Source organism: Loxodonta africana, chromosome 1 (assembly GCF_030014295.1).
Source record: "Loxodonta africana isolate mLoxAfr1 chromosome 1, mLoxAfr1.hap2, whole genome shotgun sequence".
NCBI lineage: Eukaryota > Metazoa > Chordata > Mammalia > Proboscidea > Elephantidae > Loxodonta > Loxodonta africana.
Genome location: NC_087342.1, coordinates 172,348,206 through 172,372,511, shown reverse-complemented (window position 1 = coordinate 172,372,511; position 24,306 = coordinate 172,348,206). Strand labels below are relative to the sequence as shown.

The window sequence follows — 24,306 nt, the reverse complement described above, 5'->3', positions numbered from 1 at the left end:
AAAGGACCACAAAGTGACAGCAAAGAACTCACAACTATTAATAATTACACTGAATGTAAATGGCCTAAATGCATCCATAAAGAGTCAGAGAGTGACAGAATAGATTAAAAAAAACAGAATCCATTAATATGCTGTCTATAAGAGACACACCTTAGAAACAAAGACGTAAATTTATCGAAAATCAAAGGATGGAAAAAAATGTATCAAGCAAAGAACTACCAAAAAATAGCAGGAGTGCTGTCAGGGATTTAATTACGTCCCCCCAAAACTGTGTGTATCAACTTGGTTAGGCCATGATTCCCAGTATTGTGTAGTTGTCCTCCATTCTGTGATTATAATTTTATGTTAAGAGGATTAGGGTGGGATTGTAACACCACCCTCACTCAGGTCACCTCCCTGATCCAATGTAAAGTGAGTTTCCCTGGGGTGTGGCCTGCACCACCTTTTATCTTTTAAGAGATAAAAGGAAAGAGAAGCAAGCAGAGAGTTGGGAACATCATTCCACCAAGAAAGCAGCACTGGGAGCAGAGCGTGTCCTTTGGACCCAGGGTCCTTATGCCCGAGAAGCTCCTTGACCAGGGGAAGACTGAGGACAAAGACCTTCCTTAAGAGCCCAGAGAGAGAGAAAGCCGTCCCCTGGAGCTGATGCCCTGAGTTTGGACTTGTAACCTACTAGACTGTGAGAAAATAAATTTCTCTTCGTTAAAGCCATCCATTTGTGGTTTTTCTGTTACAGCAGCACTAGATAACCAAAACAAGCACCAATACTAATCTCAGACAAAATAGACTTTAAAACAAAATCCTCCATAAAAGACAAAGAGGGGCACTATATAATGATTAACGGGATGATCCATCATGAAGGCTTAACCATAATAAACATCTATGCACACAATGACAAGGCTCCAAAATACATAAAACAAACTCTAACAACACTGAAAACAGAAATTCACAGTTCCACAATAATAGTAGGAAACTTCACTCTTGGTAAAGGACAGAACATCTAGAAAGAAACTCAACAAAGATACAGAAGAATTAAAGAGCACAATCAGCCAACTTGACCTCATAGACATATAAAGAACAGTCCACCCAGCAGCTGCAAAGTACATATTCTTTTCCAGGGCACATGGAACGTTCTCTAGAATAGACCACATCTTAGGCCACAGAGCGACCCTCAACAAAATCCAAAACACTCAGATAATACAAAGTATCTTCTCTGATCACAATGCCATCAAAGTAGAAATTAACAACAGAAGAGTTAGGAAAAAAAAATCAATTACATGGAAACTGAATAACACCCTGCTTAAAAACCACTGGGTAATAGAAGAAATCAAAGATGGAATCAAAAATTCCTAGAATCAGATGAGAATGAAAACACATCATACCAAAACCTTTCGGACACAGCACAGGCAGTGCTTAGAGGTCAATTTATAGCAATGCATGCACACATCAAAAAAGAAAGGGACAAAATCAAAACATTAGTTATACAACTTGAACAAATAGAAAGAGAACAGCAATAGAAGCCCACGACTACCAGAAGAAAGGAAATAATAAACATCAGAGCAGAAATACACAAAATAGAGAATAGAAAAACAATAGAAAGAATCAACCAAACAAAAAGTTGTTTCTTTGAAAGTATCAACAACATCAACAAACCACTGGCCAAGCTGACAAAAGAAAAACAGGAGAGAACACAAATAACCCAAAGAAGAAATGAAATGGGAGACATTACAACAGGTCCAAATGAAATAAAAAGGATTATAACAATATTATGAAAAACTAAACTCCAACAAATTTGAAAACATAGGGGAAATGGAAGAATTTCTAGAGACACACTACTCAAATTAACACAAAATGATGTTGAAAATCTGAACACACCCATAACAAGAGAAGAGATTGAAAAGGAAATTTAAAAAAAAAAAAAAAAAAAAACTCCCAACCAAGATGGCTTCACTGGAGAATTTTACCAAACATTCAGAGAAGAGTTTACACCAGTACTACTCAAACTATTTCAGAACATAGAAAAGAAAATAATACTACCAAATTCATTCTATGAAGCCAGTATAACCCTGATACCAAAACCAGGCAAAGATACCATGAAAAAAGAAAATTACAGGCCAATATCTCTCATGAATACAGATGCAAAGATTCTCCACAAAATTCTAGCCCATGGAATTCAGCATCACATGAAAAAAAAATAATACACCATGACCAAGTAGGAGTCATACCAAGTATGCAAGGATAGTTCAACATTAGAAAATCGATCAATGTAATCCACGACATAAATAAAAGGAAAGAATCACATGATCATCTCAACCGACACAGAAAAGGCATTTGACAATGTCCAACACCCATTTTTGATAAAAACTCTCAATAAAAAAGGTATAGAAGGTAAATTTCTCAACATAATAAAGGGCATCTCTGCAAAACCAAAGGCCAACATCATTGTTAATGGAGAGAGGCTGAAAACATTCTCCTTGAGAACAGAAACAAGACAAGGATGCCCTTTATTACCACTCCTACTTAACATTGTGTTATTAGTCCTAGCTAGAGAAATAAGCCAAGAAACAGAAATAAAGGGCACCCAAATTGGTAATGAAGAAGTTAAACTCTCCCTATTTGTGGATATGATACTAAGAAAACCCAAAAGACTCCACGAGAAAACTACAGTAACTAATAGAAAGATTAAGCAGAGTAGCAGAATTCAAGATAAATATACAAAAATTAATTGGATTCCTATATACCAATAAAGAGAACAATGAAAAGGAAATCAGAAAAACAATACTATTTGTAACAGCCCCTAAAAAATAAAATACTTGGGAATAAATCTAATCAGGGAAGTAGAAGACCTATACAAAGAAAACTACAAAACATTACTGCATGAAACCAAAAGAGATCTATATAAACGGAAAAACATACCATGCTCATGAACAGGTAGACTCAACGTTGTGAAAATGACAATTCTACCCAATGCAATTTACAAATACAATGCAATACTGAACCAAATACCAACAAGATAGAAAAACTTATCATTAACTTTATACGGAAAGGGGAGACACCCTGGATAAATACAGTACTATTGAAGAAGAAGAATAAAGTAGGACTCGCACTACCTGACTTCAGAACCTACTATACAACTATTGTAGTCAAAACAGCCTGGTACTGGTACAACGAGAGACACATTGACCAATGGAATGGAATTGGGAACCGAGATGTAAATCCATCCACCTATGGTCACCTGATCTTCAACAAAGGCCCAAGGTCCATCAAATGGGGAAAGACAGTCTTTTTAACAAATGCTGCTGGCAAAACTGGATGTCCATCTGCAAAAAAATGAAAAAGGACCCATACCTCACACCATATACAAAAACTCAAAATGGATCAAAGGCCTAAATATAAAGCCAAAAACCATGAAGTTTATAGACGAAAAAATAGGATCAACACTAGAGGCTCTAATATACAGCATTAACAGAATACAAACCACAACCAACAACATACAAGCTCCAGAGGATAAGCTAGATAACTGGAATCTTCTAAAAATTAAACACTTATGCTCATCAAAAGACTTCACCGAAAGAGTAAAAAGAGAACCCACAGACTGGGAAAAAATATTTGGCTATGGCAAATCCAACAAAGGTCTAATCTCTAAAATCTACAGGAAAATCCAACACCTCTACAACAAAAAGACAAATAATCCAATTAAAAAATGTGCAAAGGAAATGAACAGGCACTTCACCAAAGCAGACATTCAACCGGCCAGCAGACAAATGAGGAAATGCTCACAATCTCTAGCCATCAGAGAGATGCAAATCAAAACCACAATGAGATTCCATCTCACCCCAGCATTACTAGCACAAATCAATACAACAGGAAATAACAAATGTTGGAGAGGCTGCGAGGAGATCAGAACTCTTATGCACTGCTGGTGGGAATGCAAAATGATACAACCATTTTGGAAAATGATATGGCACTTCCTTAGCTAGAAATAGAAATAGCATATGATCCAGCAATCCCACTCCTAGGAATATATCCTAGAGAAAGAAGAGTTGGCACACGAATAGACATATGCACACCCATGTTTACTGCAGCATTGTTCACAATAGCAAAAAGACGGAGACAATCTAGATGTCCATCAACAGACGAATGGATAAACGAACTGTGATACATATACGCAGTGGAGTATTACACAACAATAAAGAACAACAGTGAATCTGTGAAGCATGTCATAACATGGATGAATCTGGAGGGCATTATGCTGAGCGAAATAAGTCAATCACAAAAGACAAATACTGTATGAAACCACTACTGTAAAAACTCATGAAAAGGTCTACATACAAAAAGAAACAATCTTTACTGGTTATGAGGGAGGGGAAGAGTGGGGATGGAAAAACACTTCAGACAATAAATAAGTGGTAACTTTGGTGAAGTGTAAGACAGTACACAATACTGGGGAAGCCAGCACAATCTGTACAAGGCAAGCTCATGGTAGCTCCATAGACACATCCAAACTCCCTTAGGGACCAAATTGCTGGGCTGAGGGCTGTAGGGACCATGGTCTTGAGGAACAACTAGCTCAAGTGGCATAACATACTTTATAAAGAAAATGTTGTATGTTCTACTTTGGTGAGTAGTGTCTGGGGTCTTTAAAGCCTATAAGTGGCCTTTTAGGATACTCCACCTGTCTCACTGCTTCGGGTGCAAGGAACAATGAAGAAAACTAAAGATACAAGGGAAAGATTAGTCCGAAGGACTACTGGACCACATCTACCATGGCCTCCGCCAGACTGAGTCTAGTATAACTAAGTGGTACCCAGCTACCACCACTGACTGCTCTGACAGAGATCACAGTAGAGAGTCCCAGACAGAGCTGGTAAAAAATGTAGAACAAAATTCTAACTCAAAAGAAAGACCAGACTTGCTGGCCTGACAGAGGCTGGAGAAACCCTGAGAGTATGGCCCCCAGATACCCTTTCAGCTCAGTAATGAGGTCACTCCTGAGGTTCACCCTTTAACCAAAGTTTGAACAGGCCCATGGAACAAAATAAGACTAAACCGGCACACCAGCCCTCAGGCAGGGACTGGAAGGCAGGAGGGAACAGGAACCCAGGGTTGAGAAGGCAGAGTGTTGACATGTCATGGGGTTGTTAACCAGTGTCATACAACAAGGAGTGTACTGTTTGATGAAAAACTAGTTTGTTCTGTAAACCTTCATCTAAAATAAAATTTGCACAGATTATCCAATGTTGACCACAGTAAGAAAATGAAAGTCAATTCTGATAAGGAAAGATAGTTACTCTTTTCAACTGCTTTTGGAGAGGGCAGAGGGAATCTGAGCAGAGCATGCACTCCCTTTTCTTTATTCTGTAATGCCCTGGTAAAATTCACCCATCCCGTTTCTTCTGTCAACTTCTGTTACTCTAAGAATCTGCAGTGGAGGAGCAGGTTCTGTTTTCCATTAACTAGTACCACTGTGGAAACCTTGATGGCATAGTGGTTAAGAGATAGGGCTGCTAACCAAAAGGTGCCAGTTCCCTGGAATGGCTCGCTGTTTAGTTGCCAGGAAATTTGACATCAACTCCTACAGGAATCCTGTGAGTAGACTACCCTGGATTAAAAGCCAGATTGCTTCGGGGGTATAAGAATCTGATGTATTTTTCTACATTAAACTAGTAATCAGTCATTCTGAATTCAAGAAAATCAGGTGTTCAGAATAAAACTTAGACTATAAGAAATAGAATATGTCAAAAAAGACCTAATTGTTGGATCGTTTGAACTTCTCAACAAAAATTCCAAAATACTTGGAGGTTTCTGGATGAGGCTCACCCATGAATTTAAATGGAAATTAATTTCTTCAAGGAATTTCTACTTCATTAGGATTGACTCAGTGGAACAGAATGCTACGCAGGCTTTCCTCCTTTTATCCCCTTTTACATATCAACAGCTTGTTAAGGTATCAACAAAGAGACTACGTTTGGCTTTTCTTGGTCCTTCTCACCTCATATTCTCTATTCCAGACAGCCAAAGATAATTCTACGAGGGAAAAGTTTCCCCTTCCTCTTAGAGTTCTTGTGCCAAACTTCCCTGGCAGTGAGCCTTCTCACTCTGCTGATTCCTTGTGCATTCATGCTGTCCAGCTCTTTGTCGCACACCAAACATAATCTGGGGAGGGAGGCAGGTCTAAGATTAAGTTGGTTTATATTTTCCTTAATGTAAAACCAACTTGGTTGCATTTTAAATCATGTTGGCTTGTTTTACATAATGGAATCAGGTGTTAAAATGGATTTTGTCCTAGTATTTATCTTCTTTTCAACCACTCAAAGGCTTCATTGACTGCACAGAGATCCATTTCAGTCTCTAAATTTCCCACCCTTCTCAGTCATCTGGAGAGCAAGTTACCTGATTGCATTTATCCTGACCTGTGTAAAATAAAATGCAGAAAGTAGGATCTAACACCTTTAGCTCTCAAGTTTCAGGCCTTTACTCCTTTTTCTCAGCCCCAAACTCCATATAAAATTTCTATCAAATCTTCATGCTGTATTTTCCCCAAAATAAATTAGTAGTGCAATATATAGAATTGCAACTTGGTATAGCCAAACAAAATTTTTTTCTTCATTAAAAAAATGGAAAGGCTACCCCAATAAGAATAAGTCCAGACAACCAGGCAGAAACGATGCAGGCAAGAAGGCAATGGGATGACTTATGAAAAAAATTGAAGGAAAAAAATTGCCAGCCAAGAATCATATATCCAGCAAAGAGATCTCTTAAATATGAAGGTGAAATTAGGACATTTCCAGATAAACAGAAGTTTAGGGAATTCATAAAAACCAAACCAAAACTACAAGAAATGCTAAAGAGAGTTCTTTGGTTAGAAAATCAATAATATCAGGCATCAATCCAAGACTAGAACACTGGGCAGAGCAATCAGAAGTCAACCCAGACAGGGAAATCAAAAAAACAAAGCAAGATTAAAAAAAAAAAAAGCTCAAAACAGGTAACACCGATGTTGTTATATAAAAGAGGACAACATTAAAACAATAAAGAGGGACTAAGAAATGTAATCATAGACCTTACATATGGAAAAGAAGATACAGCGATACAAAGAAATAAAAGTTAGGTTTAAATTTAGAAAAATAGAGATAAATAATAAGGTAACCACAAAGGAGACAAACTATCCTACTCATCAAAATAAAATACAAGAAAAAAATAGAGACTCAGCAGAAACAAAATCAACAACAACGAATATGAGGAAAGAACAATATATAAAGATAATCTACTCAGCACATAAAATTAAGTGGGAAAAATGGAAAGGCTATAATGACTGAAAATTTTTAAAAACCAATAAAGACAAAAAAGAAACTGGAAAGTAAGCTCTAACCTCCTTTCAGGAGACGATGAACACATCAGCCTGGGAAAGAAAGGCCAGAGGGTTTTAAAGGTTTAAAACATACACAATGAGTATGAGTAACTAAAGACCTAGAGCTTTTGCCAGATCACCTCTTCTTTTGCTGAATATGTTCTGACCTTTAGTTATAATTTTGATGTATCTGAAGATGAAATAATAAGGACATAAAAATTCTAAGGAAACCTAAAAACATCCTCTGTATTTTCATATGTGTATATATACACATATTATCTACTCACATGCATGTTGTGCATACGGTTTACTGACACTTTACTAAACAAGTACAGCCATACAATTAAATACTTAGTCTGGTATACAGTAAAAAAAAAAAGGTATACAGTATTATATATAAATTATAAAGTAAGGTTCTGTTCTCCTCCCAAATATGTGGAAATATACCTACTCCTTTGATGCTATTGTTGTTAGTTGCCATCGAATCGATTCTGATTCATGGCAACCCCATGTGTGCAGATTAGAATGCTTCACAGGGCTTAGCTATAATAAAAAAGACAGATAATAAAAACTGTTGATAAGGATGTGGAGAAATTGGAATTCTCATACACTGCTGGTGGAAACGTAAAATGATGCAGTTGCTTTGGAAAACAGTTTGGCAGTTCCTCAAAAGACTAAACATAGAGTTATAATGTTGTTGTCGTTAGGTGGCATCTAATAGGTTCCAACTCATAGTAACCCTGTGTACAATAGAATGAAACACTGCCTGGTCCTGTGCCATCCTCACAATCATTGCTATGTTTAGCCCATTGTTGCAGCCACTATGTCAACTCATCTCATTGAGGGTCTTCCTATATTTTACCAAGCATGATGTCCTGCAGGGACTGGGCCCTCCTGATAACATGTCCAAAGTATGTGACACAAAGTCTTGCCATCCTTGCTTATAAGGAGCATTCTGGCTGTACTTCTTCCAAGAAAGATTTTTTTGTTCTTCTGGTGGTCCACGGTATATTTAATATTCTTCACCAACACCATAATTCAAAGGCATCAATTCTTCTTCGATCTTCCTTATTCACTGTCCAGCTTTTGTATACATATGAAGCAACTGAAAAAACCATGGCTTGGGTCAGGTTCACCTTAGTCCTTAAAGTGATATCTTTGCTTTCTAACATTTTAAGAATTACTGTATGACCCAGGAATTCCACTCCTAGATGTATGTATACCCAAGAGAAATGAAAACATGTCCACACAAAAACCTGTATACAAATGTCAACGGTAGCATTATTCATAATAACCAAAAAGTGGGAAAAAATTCAAATGTCCATCAACTGATGAATGCATAAACAAGAGTAGTATTACCTGCACAAGGATCCCTGGTGGTGCAATCGTTAAGTGCTCAGCTGCTAACCAAAAGGTTGGCGGTTCAAACCCACCAGCCACTCTGTGGGACAAAGATGTGGCAGTCGGCTTCCATAAAGACTACAGCCTAGGAAACCCTAGAGGGCAGTTCTACTCTGTCCTATAGGGTCTCTATGAGTCGGAATTGACTTGTCAGCAACAGTTATATCTGTTCAATGGAATATTATTTAACAATAAAAAGGAATAGAATACTGATACATGCTACAACATCAATGAACCTTGAAAACATTATGCTAAGTGACAGAAACCAGTCACAAAGGATAACCTATTGTATGATTCCATTTATATGAAGTATCTAGAATAGACAAATCTATACAGCCATAAAATAGATTTATGGTTGCTCAGGACTGGACAGAAGTATAGGAAATAAGGGGTGAAGGTTAAGGGGTGCAGGGTTTCTTTCTGGGGTGATAAAAATGTTCTAAAATTGATTGTGGTGATAGTTGTCCAAATCTACGAATATACCAAAAGCCATTCAATTGTACACTTTAAATAGGTAAATTGTATGGTATGTGAATTATATCGGAATAAAGCTGTTAAAAAATATATAAATAAAAACTAATCACTAACTTTATATGGAAAGGGAAGAGGCCCTGGATAAGTGAAACACTACTGAAGAAGAAGAAATAAAGTAGGACTCTCACTACCTGACCTCAGAACCTACTATACAGCTACAGTAGTCAAAACAGCCCGGTATTGGTACAACGACAAATACACTGAACAATTGAACAGAATTGAGAACCCAGATGTAAATCCATCCACTTATGGTCACCTGATCTTCGACAAGGGCCCAAAATCTATCAAATGGGGAAAAGACAGTCTTTTTAACAAAGGTGCTGACAAAACTGGATGTCCATCTGCAAAAAAATGAAACAGGACCCATACCTCACACCATACACAAAAACTAATTCAAAATGGATCAAAGGCCTAAATATAAAACCAAAAACTATAAAGAACACAGAAGAAAAAATAGGATCAACACTAGAGGCCCTAATACGCAGCATTAACAGGTTACAAATCATAACTAATCACACACAAGCCCCAGGAGATACACTAGATAACTCGGATCTTCTAAAAACTAATCACTTAACGCTCATCAAAGACTTCACCAAAAGAGTAAAAAGAGAACCTATAGACTAGGAAAAAATATTTGGCTATGACAAATCTGACAAAGGTCTAATCTCTAAAATCTACAGGAAAATCCAACACCTGTACAACAAAAAGACAAATAATTCAATTAAAAAAGGGGCAAAGGAAATGAACAGAGATTTCAACAAAGAAGACATTCAAGCAGCCAACAGACACATGAGGAAATGCTTGAGATCACTAGCCACTATAGAAATGCAAATCAAAACCACAATGAGATACCATCTCATCCCAACATTACTGGCAAGGATTAAAAAAAAAAAAAACAGAAAATAACAAATGGAGAGGATGCAGGGAGATTGAAACTCTTAGGCACTGCTGGTAGGAGCGCAAAATAGTACAACCATTTTGGAAAATGATATGGCACTTCCTTAAGAAAGCTAGAAATAGAAATACCATATGATCCAGAAATCCCACTCCTAGGAATATATCCTAAAGAAATAAAAGCCATCACATGAATAGACATATGCACGCCCATGTTCACTGCAGCACTGTTCACAATAGCAAAAAATGGAAAACAACCTAGATGCCCATCAACAGATGAATGGATAAACAAACTATGGCACATACACACAATGGAGTACTACGCAATGAGAAAGAACAATGATGACTCTCACAACATGGATGAATGTGGAGGGCATTATGCTGAGTGAAATAAGTCAATCACAAAAGGACAAATATTGGATGAGACCACTACTACAAAAACCTTGAAAAGTTTACACAGAAGGTTTACACAAAAAGAAACAATGATCGATGGTTACAACGAAGAGGAGATGTGGGGATGGAAAAGCACTAAATAGACAATAGATAAGTGGTAACTTTGGTGAAAGATAAGACAGTACACAATACTGGGAAAGCTAGCACAACTTGTACAAGGCAAGATCAGGAAGCTCCACAGACACATCTAAATTCCCTGAGGGACTGAATTGCTGGGCTAAGGGCTGTGGGGATCATGGTCTCAGGGAACATTTAGCTCAACTGGCATAACATAGTTTATAAACAAAATGTTCTACTTTCTACTTTGGCGAATAGTGTCTGGGGTCTTAAAAGCCCGCAAGCAGCCATCTAAGATGCTCTACCAGTCTCACCCCTTTGAGAGCAAAGGAGAATGAAGAAAGCTAAAGACACAATGGAAAGATTAGTCCAAAGGAATAATGGACCACAACTACCACAGCCTGTACCAGACTGAGTCAAACACAGCTAGGTGGTGCCGTTACCACCACCAACTACTCTGACAGGAATCACAATAGAGGGTCCCGGACAGAGCTGGAGAAAAATGTAGAACAAAATTCTAACTCACGAAAAAAGACCAGACTTACTGGCCTGACAGAGACTGGAGAAACCCCGAGAGTATAGCCCCCTGACACCCTTTTAGCTCACTAATGCAGTCACTCCTGATGTTTTCCCTTCAGCCAAAGATTAGACAGGCCCATAAAACAAAACGAGACTAAAGAGTCACACCAGCCTAGGGGCAAGGAGTGGAAGGCAGGAGCAGACAGGAAAGCTGGTAATAGGGAACCCAAGGTCGAGAAGAGACAGTGTTGACATGTCATGGGGCTGGTAACCAATGTCACAAAACAATATATGTACTAATTATTTAATGAAAAGCTAGATTAAATAATACAAATAAAGCTATATTAAGTAAAATAAATATAAATAAAAAACATAATTATATAATTATCACACCTAAAAAGTTAAAAATAATTCCTCAACGTCATGAAATACTCAGTTAGTGTTTGAATTTCTCTGACTCCTAGTTCTGTTTTGTTGGTTTTTTTACAGTTTGATTCAAGATCCAAATAAGTTCCTTATACCACAATTGGTTGCTATGTTCTTTAAGTCTCTCTTAATCTATATGGTCCCCCTCTACCTCTCCGTCTTTTCTTATCATTTATTTGTTGAAGAAACAATTTACCTATATGGTTCAAAAAATCTAGTCTGTATTTTCATGAATATACTCCCATTATGTTCTTTAACATATATTATTGCCCCTATATCCCTTGTAAATTGATCAGATTCAGGTTCAATTTTTGTAGCAAGACTGCTTCACAGGTGGTATTGTGCATGCCCATCAGGAGGCCAATAATGTCTGGTTATCTTTTTGTAATGATAACCATTTATGAACATTGACTGTTTCAATTAAATTATAAGAGTTCTGAAAAATGATGGTATTCTAATTCTATTCTAATTCTTATTCCTTTTTCATTCTTACCTAGAAAACTTTTATAAAGAGGAGCTTCCCCTTGTCCACTATTTTGCTACACTAAGGATCAGTTCTTTTTTTTAAGAAGTAGGAAAAACATTTGATTCTTTCCCTTTACTTACCAGCTTTCTGGCCATGATAAAGTAACAGGGCCCAAATTTACACTCTTATCTTTAGCAACTAAAAACAGCGTAAAGTATATAACCCAGTGAACCCAGTGCCCTCAAGTCGGTTCTGACTCATAGCGACCCTATAGGACAGAGTAGAGCTGCCCCATAGTTTCCAAGGAGCGCCTGGCAGATTCGAACTGCCGACCCTTTGGTTAGCAGGCGTAGCACTTAACCACTACGCCACCAGGTTTTCCTAAAGTATATAAGACAATGGTTTTCAGCCACTGGACACTAGAAAGCACAGCAGAGTAACCCCTGAGGAAATGGAAAAAATGAGACGAGTTCTAGTTTATTGTCTGGCCATTGTTTCCAGGCTTTAGGAGGGAGAACTCAAACAGAGACCCAGTGGTTTCTCTGAGTTGAGAAAACAAAATTCAGAATTTGGTGAGTTCATGGCAGCTGGAATTCAAAGGGCAGAGTATTACAGAGAAGAGAGCTAAAAGAAAGGGACAGAAGTCCATTGGTCTACAGTGGGTGCCCCTTGAGTCTTTGCTGAATACTAATCTCTGCACGCATGAGGGGAAGCTACCTGAGGCATAGAGGAAGGGACCACTGGAATGAGACAGAACCACCACCAGAGCTCATGAAGGAATAGTTTTGTTTTCCCTCCAGTCAAAGTAGAAAGCCCTCCTAACACATAACCTATCAAGTAGACTCCTTAGAAGAGTATTTTTTCAGTAGTGAGAATAATTACTCCCAGAATAAAGGCTACTCCTGTCCTGCTTTACAAAACCAAGCCTCAAAAGAATAAAGTTGTGTCCAAGTTATATAACAGTTTCCCAGAAAAAGTCCCCAAATACTTAAAGGAACACAAAAAACTCTAGCATCCAATAAATTTACAATATCTGGCATCCAATAAAAAATACCAAGCATGCAAATGCAACTCATAAGGATAATAAAAATCAACAGAAGTATACCCAGAATGACACAGATAACAAAATTACTAGATAAGGATTTTAAAACAGTGAGTATAAATATACTCCATATGTTCAATAAGATAGAAGAAAGCATGAACCTAGTACGAATAGACAAGGAAGATCCAAAAGAAGATGCAAACTGAAACTTTAGAAAAGAAAAACCACCATGTCTGAGGTGAAAAATACACTGGATGCAAATTAAAGCTGGTTAGTCACTGCAAAAGAAACTACCCAAAATGAAATACAGGGAAAAAATAAGACTGGGCAAAAAAGGGGAGCAGAGCATTGCTAAGCTGTGAGACAACATAAAATGGTCTAGTATCAGTGTAACTGGAGTCCCAGAAAGTGGGGGAGAGGGGGACAGGAAAAAGAAAGTGCCAAAACTTCTCCAAATGAAAACTAAAAGCCCAGAGATTCAAGAAGGGCAATCAACTGACCCCAAGCAAAAGAAACATGAAGAGAATCACACCAAGGCACAAATGCTTAAAGCCAATTATAGGAAAAAAAAAAAAAAAAGATAAGAAAATTGTAGAAGCAGCCAGCAAAGACACTCACGTAAAGAAAAACGAAGATAAGAATGACAGTATATTTCTCATCAGAAACACAGCATGCCAGAGACAATGGAGCAACATTATTCAAGTACTGAAAGGGGGAAAACAAAACCTGTCAACTTAAAATTCTCTAGCCAGCAAAAGTATCTTTCAGAAATAAAAGTGAAACAAAGACTTTCTGAGACATACAAAAGATGAGAATATTCATCACTATCAGAGGTAGGTTACAAACTATAAGAAATGTTAAAGTCCTTCAGGAAGAAGGAAAATGATACCTGGTGGAAATTTTGATGTGTGTAATGAAATGAAGAGCAAAATAAATGGTAAATACATAGGTAAATATGAAAGAGTTTTTTCTTATTTTTAAAATCTCTTTAAAGGATTATTGACTATTAAAGCAAAAATGACAACAATGTATTGTAGGGTTTATAACAAAAAAGAATATACAGAACATTATATAATAAAACACATTATTATACAATAAACTTATATACCATAATAAAATAAAATGTATGTCAGTAACACAAAAGTCAGGATGGCGAAAATGGAGCATACAGTTGTAAGATTCTTACACTATATGTGAAGTGGTATAATATTATTCAAAGGAAGGCAGGTTTTGATAAGTTAAAGATGTTTACTCTAAACCGTAAAGCTAATAATCAAGCTAAGAAATATTTTTAATTTTCATTGATCCAGTTCTCCCAGTTAGATGGGGGGAAAGTGTGTGTAAGGAATATCACAAGTAAGTGTGCGTAGGGAATATCACAGAGGAAATACGCTTTAACATATATGAGCACCAGTCTTTGTTTTCATGATCTCTCTTCTAAAACAGAGCCATAACCTTGAAGCTCTGTATTTTGTGCCAGCTAACTTTTTTTTTTAAATGGTGTTCAAGGGTATGTTCTCAGAAGTGATTTTCTATTGGAATAGGTGTTTCCCAAGTGAAAAATAAGGGCTACTTGAGATTGAAACTTCCACTGGTAAAAGTGTTTAAGAATAAACTTCTTCTTGAAATCTGTTCAAAAGGTGGATAAATGTATGAGCTATATTAAAAAAAAATTTTTTTTTGAGCTATATTAGCCAGGTAAAAATATGTGCATATTTGGGCTATGTCTGAGAAGTGGTAAATATATTTTTCATCACTTTTCAGAATGATCTATAGTCCCCATATAAATGAAATTCATATGGTCTTGAGACAATTTAGTTAAAGTATTAAATGACTGAACAATGTGCTTCAGACGTAATTATGTTGAAGTGGTAGATGACTTCAGTGGATAGGAGCCAGCTGAAATAAAAGAAGAAAGCCTGGCTTCTTTAGGTTAAAAGTCTGGCAGATGCTCCCTGCTGGGAGAGACAGTTCTCTATGGGTCTCTCATTCTACAATACATCTTGCTGAACATGCCAAGGAAGAAGACCCTGACCATTTCTCAAGGTTGTGTTTGCAGCAAGCAACCTTAAGGAATGAGACAATGTCTCTTTTGGGACAGAAGGCAGGCTAGCTTACTTCTGGCTGTATAATGGTAGATTTTTCAAGCTCAGAGTTCCTCTCCTGTAACACAATTTTCTGCCAGTGCAGGCATCCATCTGGGCCCTCCAAGGTGCCCTATGGGACTTGTGGGCAAGGAAGGGAAGCGACACAAACATGCTAAAATGCTCAGGCTGCTACCTCTGTGGAGACTAATAAAATCCTTTGTCTCTGACCGAGGTCTCTGTGTCTTCTGCCAGCATCCATGAAACAATTAACAGGCTAACTTACTAGTCTACAATTGGAGATTCAGTGGTAGGATTCTTGCCATCCATGCAGGAGACCTAGGTTCCATTCCAGCCAGTGCACCTCATGTGCAGCTACCACCTGCTCATCAGTAGTGGCTTGTGTGTTGCTATGATGCTGAACTTCCAGACTAAGACAGACTAGGAAGAAAGACCTGGCAAGCTACTTCTGAAAATCAGCCAGCGAAAACCCTATAGAACACAAGGGTCAAATTCCCAACCACTCATGGGGATGGCTCAGGCAGTTAAAATAACAACATGGTAAAATCAAATCCCAGACCCAATACCCCTCCCCTTTCAGTTCAGTTTAAAATCTTTGCTTGAGGCCATGGCTTCTGCGCTGGGGGTGGGATGTTTGTATGTCAGTATGGTGGGAAGATGGTGTTTAAATAGAAACATTCGCCTCTCAGTTCCTTCAACACTTAGGAAAAAAAAAACAAAAAACCTCTACTATTCATATCTTGAACGGAAATGAAAAAGACACAGAGAATGAGGTGAGACCAAGTGATCTAACCTCCTCTCCTCCCAGAAAACCAGTATCCCTTCACAGAAGTGACAGCAAAATGGCCTGGGGCAGCATCCCAAGGACCTCTCAGTGGTAGTTTCTGTCTGAAAACAGATGCTCATTGCGTATCTAAAATGATAATCTTTAGTGTCACCGGTCCCCAAGTAGAGAATTAATCTGAAGCAGTTAAGCCATAGGATGGGGCCACCCTTCACAAACACCAGGTGGTTCAAAAGAAATTATTGGTCCAAGCCTCCAACCAGAGGCAAACAGGAAGTCCAATACTTGGTTGACCTGTTTAGATTTTGGCAAACCCATATTCCATACTTAAGGATTTAGTGAGCTCTATTCACCAACTGGAAACTCTAGTAGCGTAGTGGTTAAGAGCTACGGCCGCTAACCAAAAGGTCAGCAGTTTGAATCCACCAGGTGCCCCTTGAAAACCCTATGGGGCACCTCTACTGTGTCCTATAGGGTCACTATGAGTGGGAATCGACTCCACAGCAATGGGTTTGGTATCCACCAATTAACTAGGAAGAAACTGACTTTGTGTTCATCTCTGTAGTGGTCATGCAGTTACCACTGAATGAAAAAGTGGACAATGGTGGAGTGTTTTAACCTATGCAAATGTTTGGATATTTGCACCCAAACTCCTTGTGGCTTGTAACTTGGTATATTTAAATTCTCTGAGCTTGTTTTATATGGCACTAAAAATGTCTAGGGGTGGGCCAAAAAACTCTGGACTTCAGAGCAAAGAAGAATGAAAAAAACCAAAGACACAAGGAAAATATTAATCCAAAGGACTAATGGACTACATGAACCACAGCCTTCAACAGCCTGAGCCAAAAAGAACTAGATGGTGCCTGGCTACCACTACCGACCACTCTGACAGGGATCACAACAGACGGTTCAGACAGAGCAGGAGGAAAATATACAACAAAATTCAAATTCACAAAAAAAGACCAGACCTACTGGTCTGACAGAGACTGGAGGGACCCCTGAAATTAGGAGCCCCAGACACCCTGCTACCTCTGAACCGAAGTCCACCTTTCAGCCAAAGATTAGACAGGCCTATAAAACGGAACAATAACACATGTGAGGAATGTGCTTCTGAGTTCAATCAGGTATAGGAGACCAAATGGGCAACACCTGCCCAAAGGCAAAGACAAGAAAGCATGAAGGGACAGGAAAACTGGACATATGGACACAGGGAACCTGGGGTGTAAAGGGAAAGGAGGAGAATGCTGACACATTGCAGGGATTGCAACCAATGTCACAAAACAATCTGCATATAAATTTTTGAATGGGAAACTAATTTGTACTGTAAACTTTCACCTAAAGCTCAATAAAACTAAAGGAAATAAAAAACAACAACACTGGACTTACTTACAAAGGTACTCTGGGGTATCTAAGGAGCCCTGATGGTACAGTGGTTGAGCTTACCTGCTAACCAAAAAGGTCAGCAGTTTGAATCTACCAGCTGCTCCTTGGAAACACTATGGGGCAATTCTAGTCTGTCCTATGGGGTCGCTATGAGTCGGAATTAACTCGTTGGCAACGGGTTTGGGCTTTGTTTTTTGGGGGAAGGGGGAATATCTCAATTTCAGGCAATATAAAACTACACTCGAAATGTATTATAACAGAAATATGTGATCTCACCACCACCCATTGCCATCGAGTTCATTCCAACTCATTATATCTTGTACAAATTGGTTCTCGTGGAACCCAGACAATATTATGAACTGTAGAAATCATTCCATGTCAACTATGCCAATACTTTTTAAAGTCTCTGGTAGTTCTTGTTATTAATTGGGTTGTATTTTCAGACATTTTTAATTGGCTTTTGGGCAGTTAGATTAGTAAAATACTGGGATAATGAATAGTTCTATTTAGTTAAAGGTCATATGTGGGATTTTACTTGTACGAAATTCTGAGCTAGTGCTTGGTGTTTCCCTGGAGGAAGGCTAGAATTCTGTTTTACTTTTCAGGCTGCTGGGGCTCAAGTGAAACTGACAAGGAGGTAATCTGGACTTGCATATTCAGGAACCAATTCCAGATGTTTGGGCAGAGGGTAAAAAAGAGAAAAGAAAAGAAAACAATAGAGGCTACAAATCAAACACACAGTTCAATGGGACATTTTACAGCATGGTACATTAAAGTCTGTTGCGAGGGAATCTAGATTAATAAGCTTTCTTGTATGAGCAAGATAAAAAGAAACCTAGTTAAATTGAAATATTAACAACACCTCAGGATTTTTTTTTTTTTAAAACCTCTGTCATGAAAAAAGTTCTACACAAGCGGCCATGTAAAACAATATAATGCACATCCCTAGCACCTCATCTTGGTATCTACTATTATTCTTCCACCTCTGAGGTGAGTTTAATTGTAATTCTCCTCAGGGATACCTATCTGTCTTACCCTCTGAGTAGTTATGCCCCAAGAATCTCTATTCTTGGTTATCACACTACAGTCAAGCTGACTGACGTTAATTCATGTCTGTCTTTAAGAAAGCTGTTCCAGAGTTTCATGGTACACTTTGTAGATTCTAGCTTCCTGGACTCTGGAACATTGTTTGACTCTATTTTCCCCCAGTACATGCTTTTAGTACAAAATGGAATTTCAGTGTATTAGAATTATATTCCTTTTATCAGGAAGAGGAAGGGGCAAGACAGGGTGGGTCAGAGAGAGAAATGACTATCCTCCAAGCAAAGGCAGCTTGTCTACCTCCTGTAAATGCCACTGAGACCTCTCAAATTATGAAACTAATTCCATGATTTACACTCAGACTTCCATTTTTCTATTAAGGAATTTCTTATTATTTTGAAAATGTTTTAATTCTCCCATGTATGGGTACATTTTGTGGGAAAACTGAGGATATGAAGGATTAGTTCCTTTGAAAACGAATACAGAGAAATTATAATAAGTTATAAATACTGCACATCTGGAAGATTAAGACATAACAAAGAATCAGGAAAGGTTGCAAATATCAGAAAAATAAACAAAACACAAAATACAAACATAAAAGAAACTAAGAAAAAAATACATGTTAAAGCAGAAAAAAGTGCTATAAGAATTTTTTTTAATTATAAAGTACTTTAAAGACAAAGTACTTAAAGGCAGATGAACCTCCTATAATAATCATCAGAATCTGAATAATAAACTGAAACAGTCCCCTTGGTACACTGTAATGTATGCAATTTTAATTATGTGATTTTTCTAGCTAATTTCTGCTTCAAAAACAGTAAAGTACTTCTGCTTACAAGGTGGCAGAAACAAGAACTTTTCTGAACCTCTCATATGTACATTGTCATCAAAATTTACATTACCAGAAACATGCCTTTCAGTTCAATCACAATTAGTCCGTAGGCAGATTTATTTCATGACAACTCACTATGTGCCAAACCTGCTGGCATATACTAAACAACAGTTTGCATTTGTAAGGCACTCCTTCCTTTTCTGAGCCCTGGTGATTAAGACCTCGGTTGCTAATCAAAAGATTGGCAGTTCGAATCCAACAGTTGCTCCTTGGAAATCCTATGGGGCAGTTCTACTCTGTCTTATAGGGTCACTATGAGTCAGAATCGACTCGACAGCAATGGTTTTTTTTCTTTTCTTTTCAGGCTCTCACAAGTGACATTTTAAAACAAGCTATATTTTTCTTTCAGCATTAACTGCGTGCACCAAATACATTTATTATTACAAATTGCTACTGACCAGGAGAGGCTTAGCTTTTAAAAGACAAAACATTTCCCGTTATATATATTTTTTACACCAGCTATTTTTTTTTTTATGTATGGAAGTAGATCAACAACGGTAAATACAAACAGATCATCTGACAAAATAAAATAATTTTTAGGGAATGGATGTGGCATGCTTGTCAGATGCTGTCCACAAAAAACTAATTACTTCAGCACAGAAAAAAGATTCTTTTAATACTAGAGTCTCTAAGAGGATACTCATCACTTCCTAACCATCTGTCATCACTCCTCCCCAAAAAACTAATTAGGGTTTCATCCAATCACACATCCAAGTGATACAAATGTAGATGGCAAAAAAACACAGTTTAAAGAAGTTAACATTATAACATTGTATAGTTTAAACATCACAGCCTTCAGAACTAGCCTTTCGTGTTCTAATAATTACCTTGTTTATTTTTCTCATCTGCTCCTCATTAATTATTAGGTAGTAAACACAGAAAATTAAAACGTAAAAGAAAACTTACAGGTAATAGAGTTTCCCTGCAGCAGGAAGTATCCTTTTCCGGTAATCTATCCCAGAATCTAGTTGGACTGTATTACAGTGCTCCTACAATCCAAACACATAAAATGTCTTATTAAACAAGTGATGGTTCAGAGGTATAATCTGTTTGCTATCCTTTTTTTTTTTTCAAATTTTTGAAAATTTTCCTCAATATGAGATTAAAAAAAAACCAAACCCATTGCCGTTGAGTCAATTCCAACTCATAGAGACCCTACAGCACAGAGTAGAACTGCCCCATAGGGTTTCCATGGAGAGTCTGGTGGATTCCAACAGCCAACCTTTTAGTTTGTAGCCATAGCTCTTAACCACTACGCCACCAGGGTTTCCAATATGAGATTAGGACAAAATAATAGAACTTATATAAGATTCATGGAAGTCAACTTGCAACATTAAACATATATTGAGCCAACAAAATATCAATTAAAAAAAAATTAAGATTTGTATCATGTCTCCTGAAACTCTGCCATGCTGTTGGCAAATTCCCCAAATAATTGCCTGAGGTAGGAGTAAAGTTTCACTTTACCCTGAAGTGAGAAGCTGGAGGCTATCAGAAGGGTAATTCATGGCTCTTCAGCCCCACAATGGGAAAGAGGCAGTCTACGAGAGCTGGGCCAGAACATTAGCACCCACATTTTAAACCAAATACCAAAATGAGCTATTGGTAAGCCAGCCCTTCACTTGAAATGACTGCCACGGCCTTGTCACCTGGTTCCCTCTCTGGCTACCAAGGTCTTTCTGAGTCCTTTCCTGCTGCGGATGCCTCCCTTCCACCTGAGTTGCCCTGTGCCACTGAGGTCTTTCTCTTCTCTCAATTACCCTGTACTTTCCATCCCCCAGGATGCATACACGCGCACGCACACACACAATCTTACTATAGAAGCAAATAAACTTTTGCCAAACCTATTTTGATCAGCTGGATTTTTTATTTGGGGGGGCGAGTATTAAATATGTGCGTGTGTACGTTTGTATGTATGTATAGATAGATATTCACATAGAGAGAGAGAATACTGGTGATGCAATGGTTAAGCACTGGGCTGCTAAGTGAAAGGTCAGAGGTTCGAACCCATCAGCTGCTTCACGGAAGAAAAGACTTGGTGATCTGATCCTGTAAAGATTTATAGCCTAGGAAACCCTATGGGACAGTTCTACTCTGTCCTATAGGGTCAGTACAAGTCAGAATTGACTCACAACAACAACATATATATATATATATATATATATATATATATATATATATATATATATATATTCCAATAGAACGATGATGAAAAAGGGTTTTCAGGACAATACAAGAAACATTTCCAGGCTAACCTTTTTGTTTGCATGCAAAATGAAAACTGTTTTATTAAAAATCATGAGGAAATATATATATATATATATTTTAAGAACTTGGCTACTTTTTATCAATGAAAAATTACATTTTTCAAACCTTTTGGGCCAAGTTAATTATGACAGATGTCTCAGTCATCTAGCGCTACTAAACAGAAATACCACAAGTGGATGGCTTTAACAAAGAAGACTTTATTCTCTCACAGTCTAGGAGGCTAGAAGTTCAAATTCAGGGTGCCACCTCCAGATGAAGGCTTTCCCTCTCTGTTGGCTCTGGGGGAAGGCCTTTGTCATCAATCCTCCCCCGTCGAGGAGATTCTCAGCCACAGGGACCCCCAGTCCAAAGGATGTGCAATTCTCCTGGCTCTTATTCCTTGGTGGTATGAAGTCACCCACGTTCTCTCTGCTCGCTTCTCTCTTTTATATCTCTAAAGAGACTGACTTAAGACACAAATCTAATCTTGTAGATTGAGTCTGCCTTATTAACATAAAATTTTTTTTTTTTTTTTTTTTTATAACTGCTGCTAATTCCACCTCATTAACATCATAGGCATAGGGTTTATAACACGCAGGAAAATAACATCAGATCACAAAATAGTGGACAATCACACAATACTGGAAATCATGGCCTAGCCAAGTTGACATACATTTTGGGGGGACACAATTTAATCCATAACATCAGCTTATATTTTCCAAAGGTGACTGCAATAATATTTCCATCCCAACATGCTCTTCTTACAATATGACTTCGATGTTCCAACCATCAAGAAGTCAGTTCCAGGTTCTCCCTCTTGAATCTCATGATTATGGTGAAATATCCTCTGTGGCATTCAAGGAAGCATCTTACTTGTTGGAACACGTGCTCTGAACACTAAACTTCTAGCTTAAGCATCCAGCTGCCTGGGGGCCACCTGCCTGTGAGAAAGCTTAAACTAACCCATGCAGAGAGACAACCTGTGGGACTCTGAGACACATAAAGACAGAGGTGTCTGACCAGTCCCCAGGGGTGCCAGCTCTACCCACTGTCTCACTGAGGGAGCCAGACCTTCTCAAATCTCTGACCTACAGAAACCAGGAGACATCATAAAATGATCTTGTTTTAAGCCTCTGAATTTTGCAGTGATTTGTTACACAACAATAGATAATCAGAACAGTAATATCTGGGCGTGTTTGAGCAATAACAATATTCTTTCTCCCTGAAATTAGATCCCGGGCTGTATTGCTATACAGCTGAGGGCTCTTTATCATCTGCACTGAAGGGGACAGAACTGCATACAGGAAGAAGAAATAGACAGTACAAAGGAAGAGGAGACGCAGTGGCAGTGAGAGTAAGTTTCCCCTCCTTACATGCTACAGCTGCTAAGGGGACCAGAGGAGTGAAGTAGGGTGACTAACCATTCCAGTTTCCCCAAGACTGAGAGTTTCTCCAGATGCAGAACTTTTAGTGCTAACATCGGGACAGTCCTGGGCAAACTGAGGCAGTTGGTCCCTCTAGAAGTGAAGAGCCAGAAAACCAGGCTGAAAGGTTGGTGTGTAGGTAGAGCACTTGATTTACATATTAGCAATTTGTAAATTTGATTATTGTTGTTAGGTGCCATGGATTCCGACTCATAGCAACCTCACGTAACAGAGTAGAACTGCTCCATGTGGTTTTCTAGGCTGTAATCTTTACAGGAGCAGATCACCAGGTCTTTCTTCCACAGAGCCACTGGGTGGGTTTGAACTGCCAACCATTCAGTTAGCAGCCGAGCGCTTAACCATTGTGCCACCAGGGCTCCTTGTGAATTTGATTAGTATAAATTAATCCCCAAGAAGCTGGTCCTCTGGGGAGGGTTACAAAGTTTTTGAATTACACATTTGAGGAACAGTCCCTAACCTAACAAAGTCATGCCATTCTACTACGCGTGGTCTGAGGCACCAGCTGTCCTCCCCATACAGACATGCCTAACTTATCATTCCCAGTTTCTCAAACCCACTCCCCAGGCCTCAGTCTCAGGTCCTGGGCCGTGTAACCATCCCACCAGAAGGGATGCAGCATTGCCCATGTAGAAGCATTCCACTCTCACTGGCTCCAGAATACCTTTGTGAAAAAAAGGTGTAGCCATCCTTCTCTCTTCTCTTAACTTTGAATAATGTAGTAAACCTGGGAAAAGAGATACATCCTTTCTTTGCCCGTGCTATGATTGTGGGGATTCAGCCACCCAGTGCAAAGAAACAAGACACACTTCTTTAAGGAGCACTTCTTGCTCTATGAGGGAGAACCTGCCCTGGGATGGTATGGAAACGCCATGTGTTTATAAGCCAGAGGTCATCTATACTACAGAAAATATTCTTCATAGTGTGGCAAAATACACTTTACAGAAATTTATTTCCCCAGGTTTTCAGTTTCTTTTAAACTACAATTTATCTTATATGACTTAATATTCTTAATTTAGTCCAAGTTTTTTCTTTCTTACTTTTTTTTTTTGCTGCTAAAGAAATGAGGCTAATGGAAGTTATACAAGCTTCAATTTCCCTTTCTGGGTAACTAACTTCTCATAGGAGTGATTAAACCCTAAAAAAGATTGCATTTGTACATTCACTAATCACCACCAAGGAATACCTAATCAGCAGCAAAAGAACTATAACCGAGCCCTTAGATGTTAGTTCTTAATTGTTTGAAAAATACTAACACTCAGTTTATAT

At 38.2% G+C, this 24,306-nt stretch overlaps 1 protein-coding gene across 6 annotated transcripts in view; it reads right to left on the bottom strand.

Annotated features, from left to right (window-relative positions):
• Window positions 1-24,306, bottom strand: part of AFG1L (AFG1 like ATPase) — a 280,634-nt gene that overhangs the window by 79,405 nt on the left and 176,923 nt on the right. For all 6 annotated transcript variants that reach the window (XM_064289510.1, XM_064289507.1, XM_003404306.4 and 3 more), the window contains one exon: window positions 20,255-20,337. In XM_064289510.1, coding sequence (XP_064145580.1) covers window positions 20,255-20,337 — 83 coding nt within the window. The remainder of the gene's footprint in view (window positions 1-20,254; window positions 20,338-24,306) is intronic.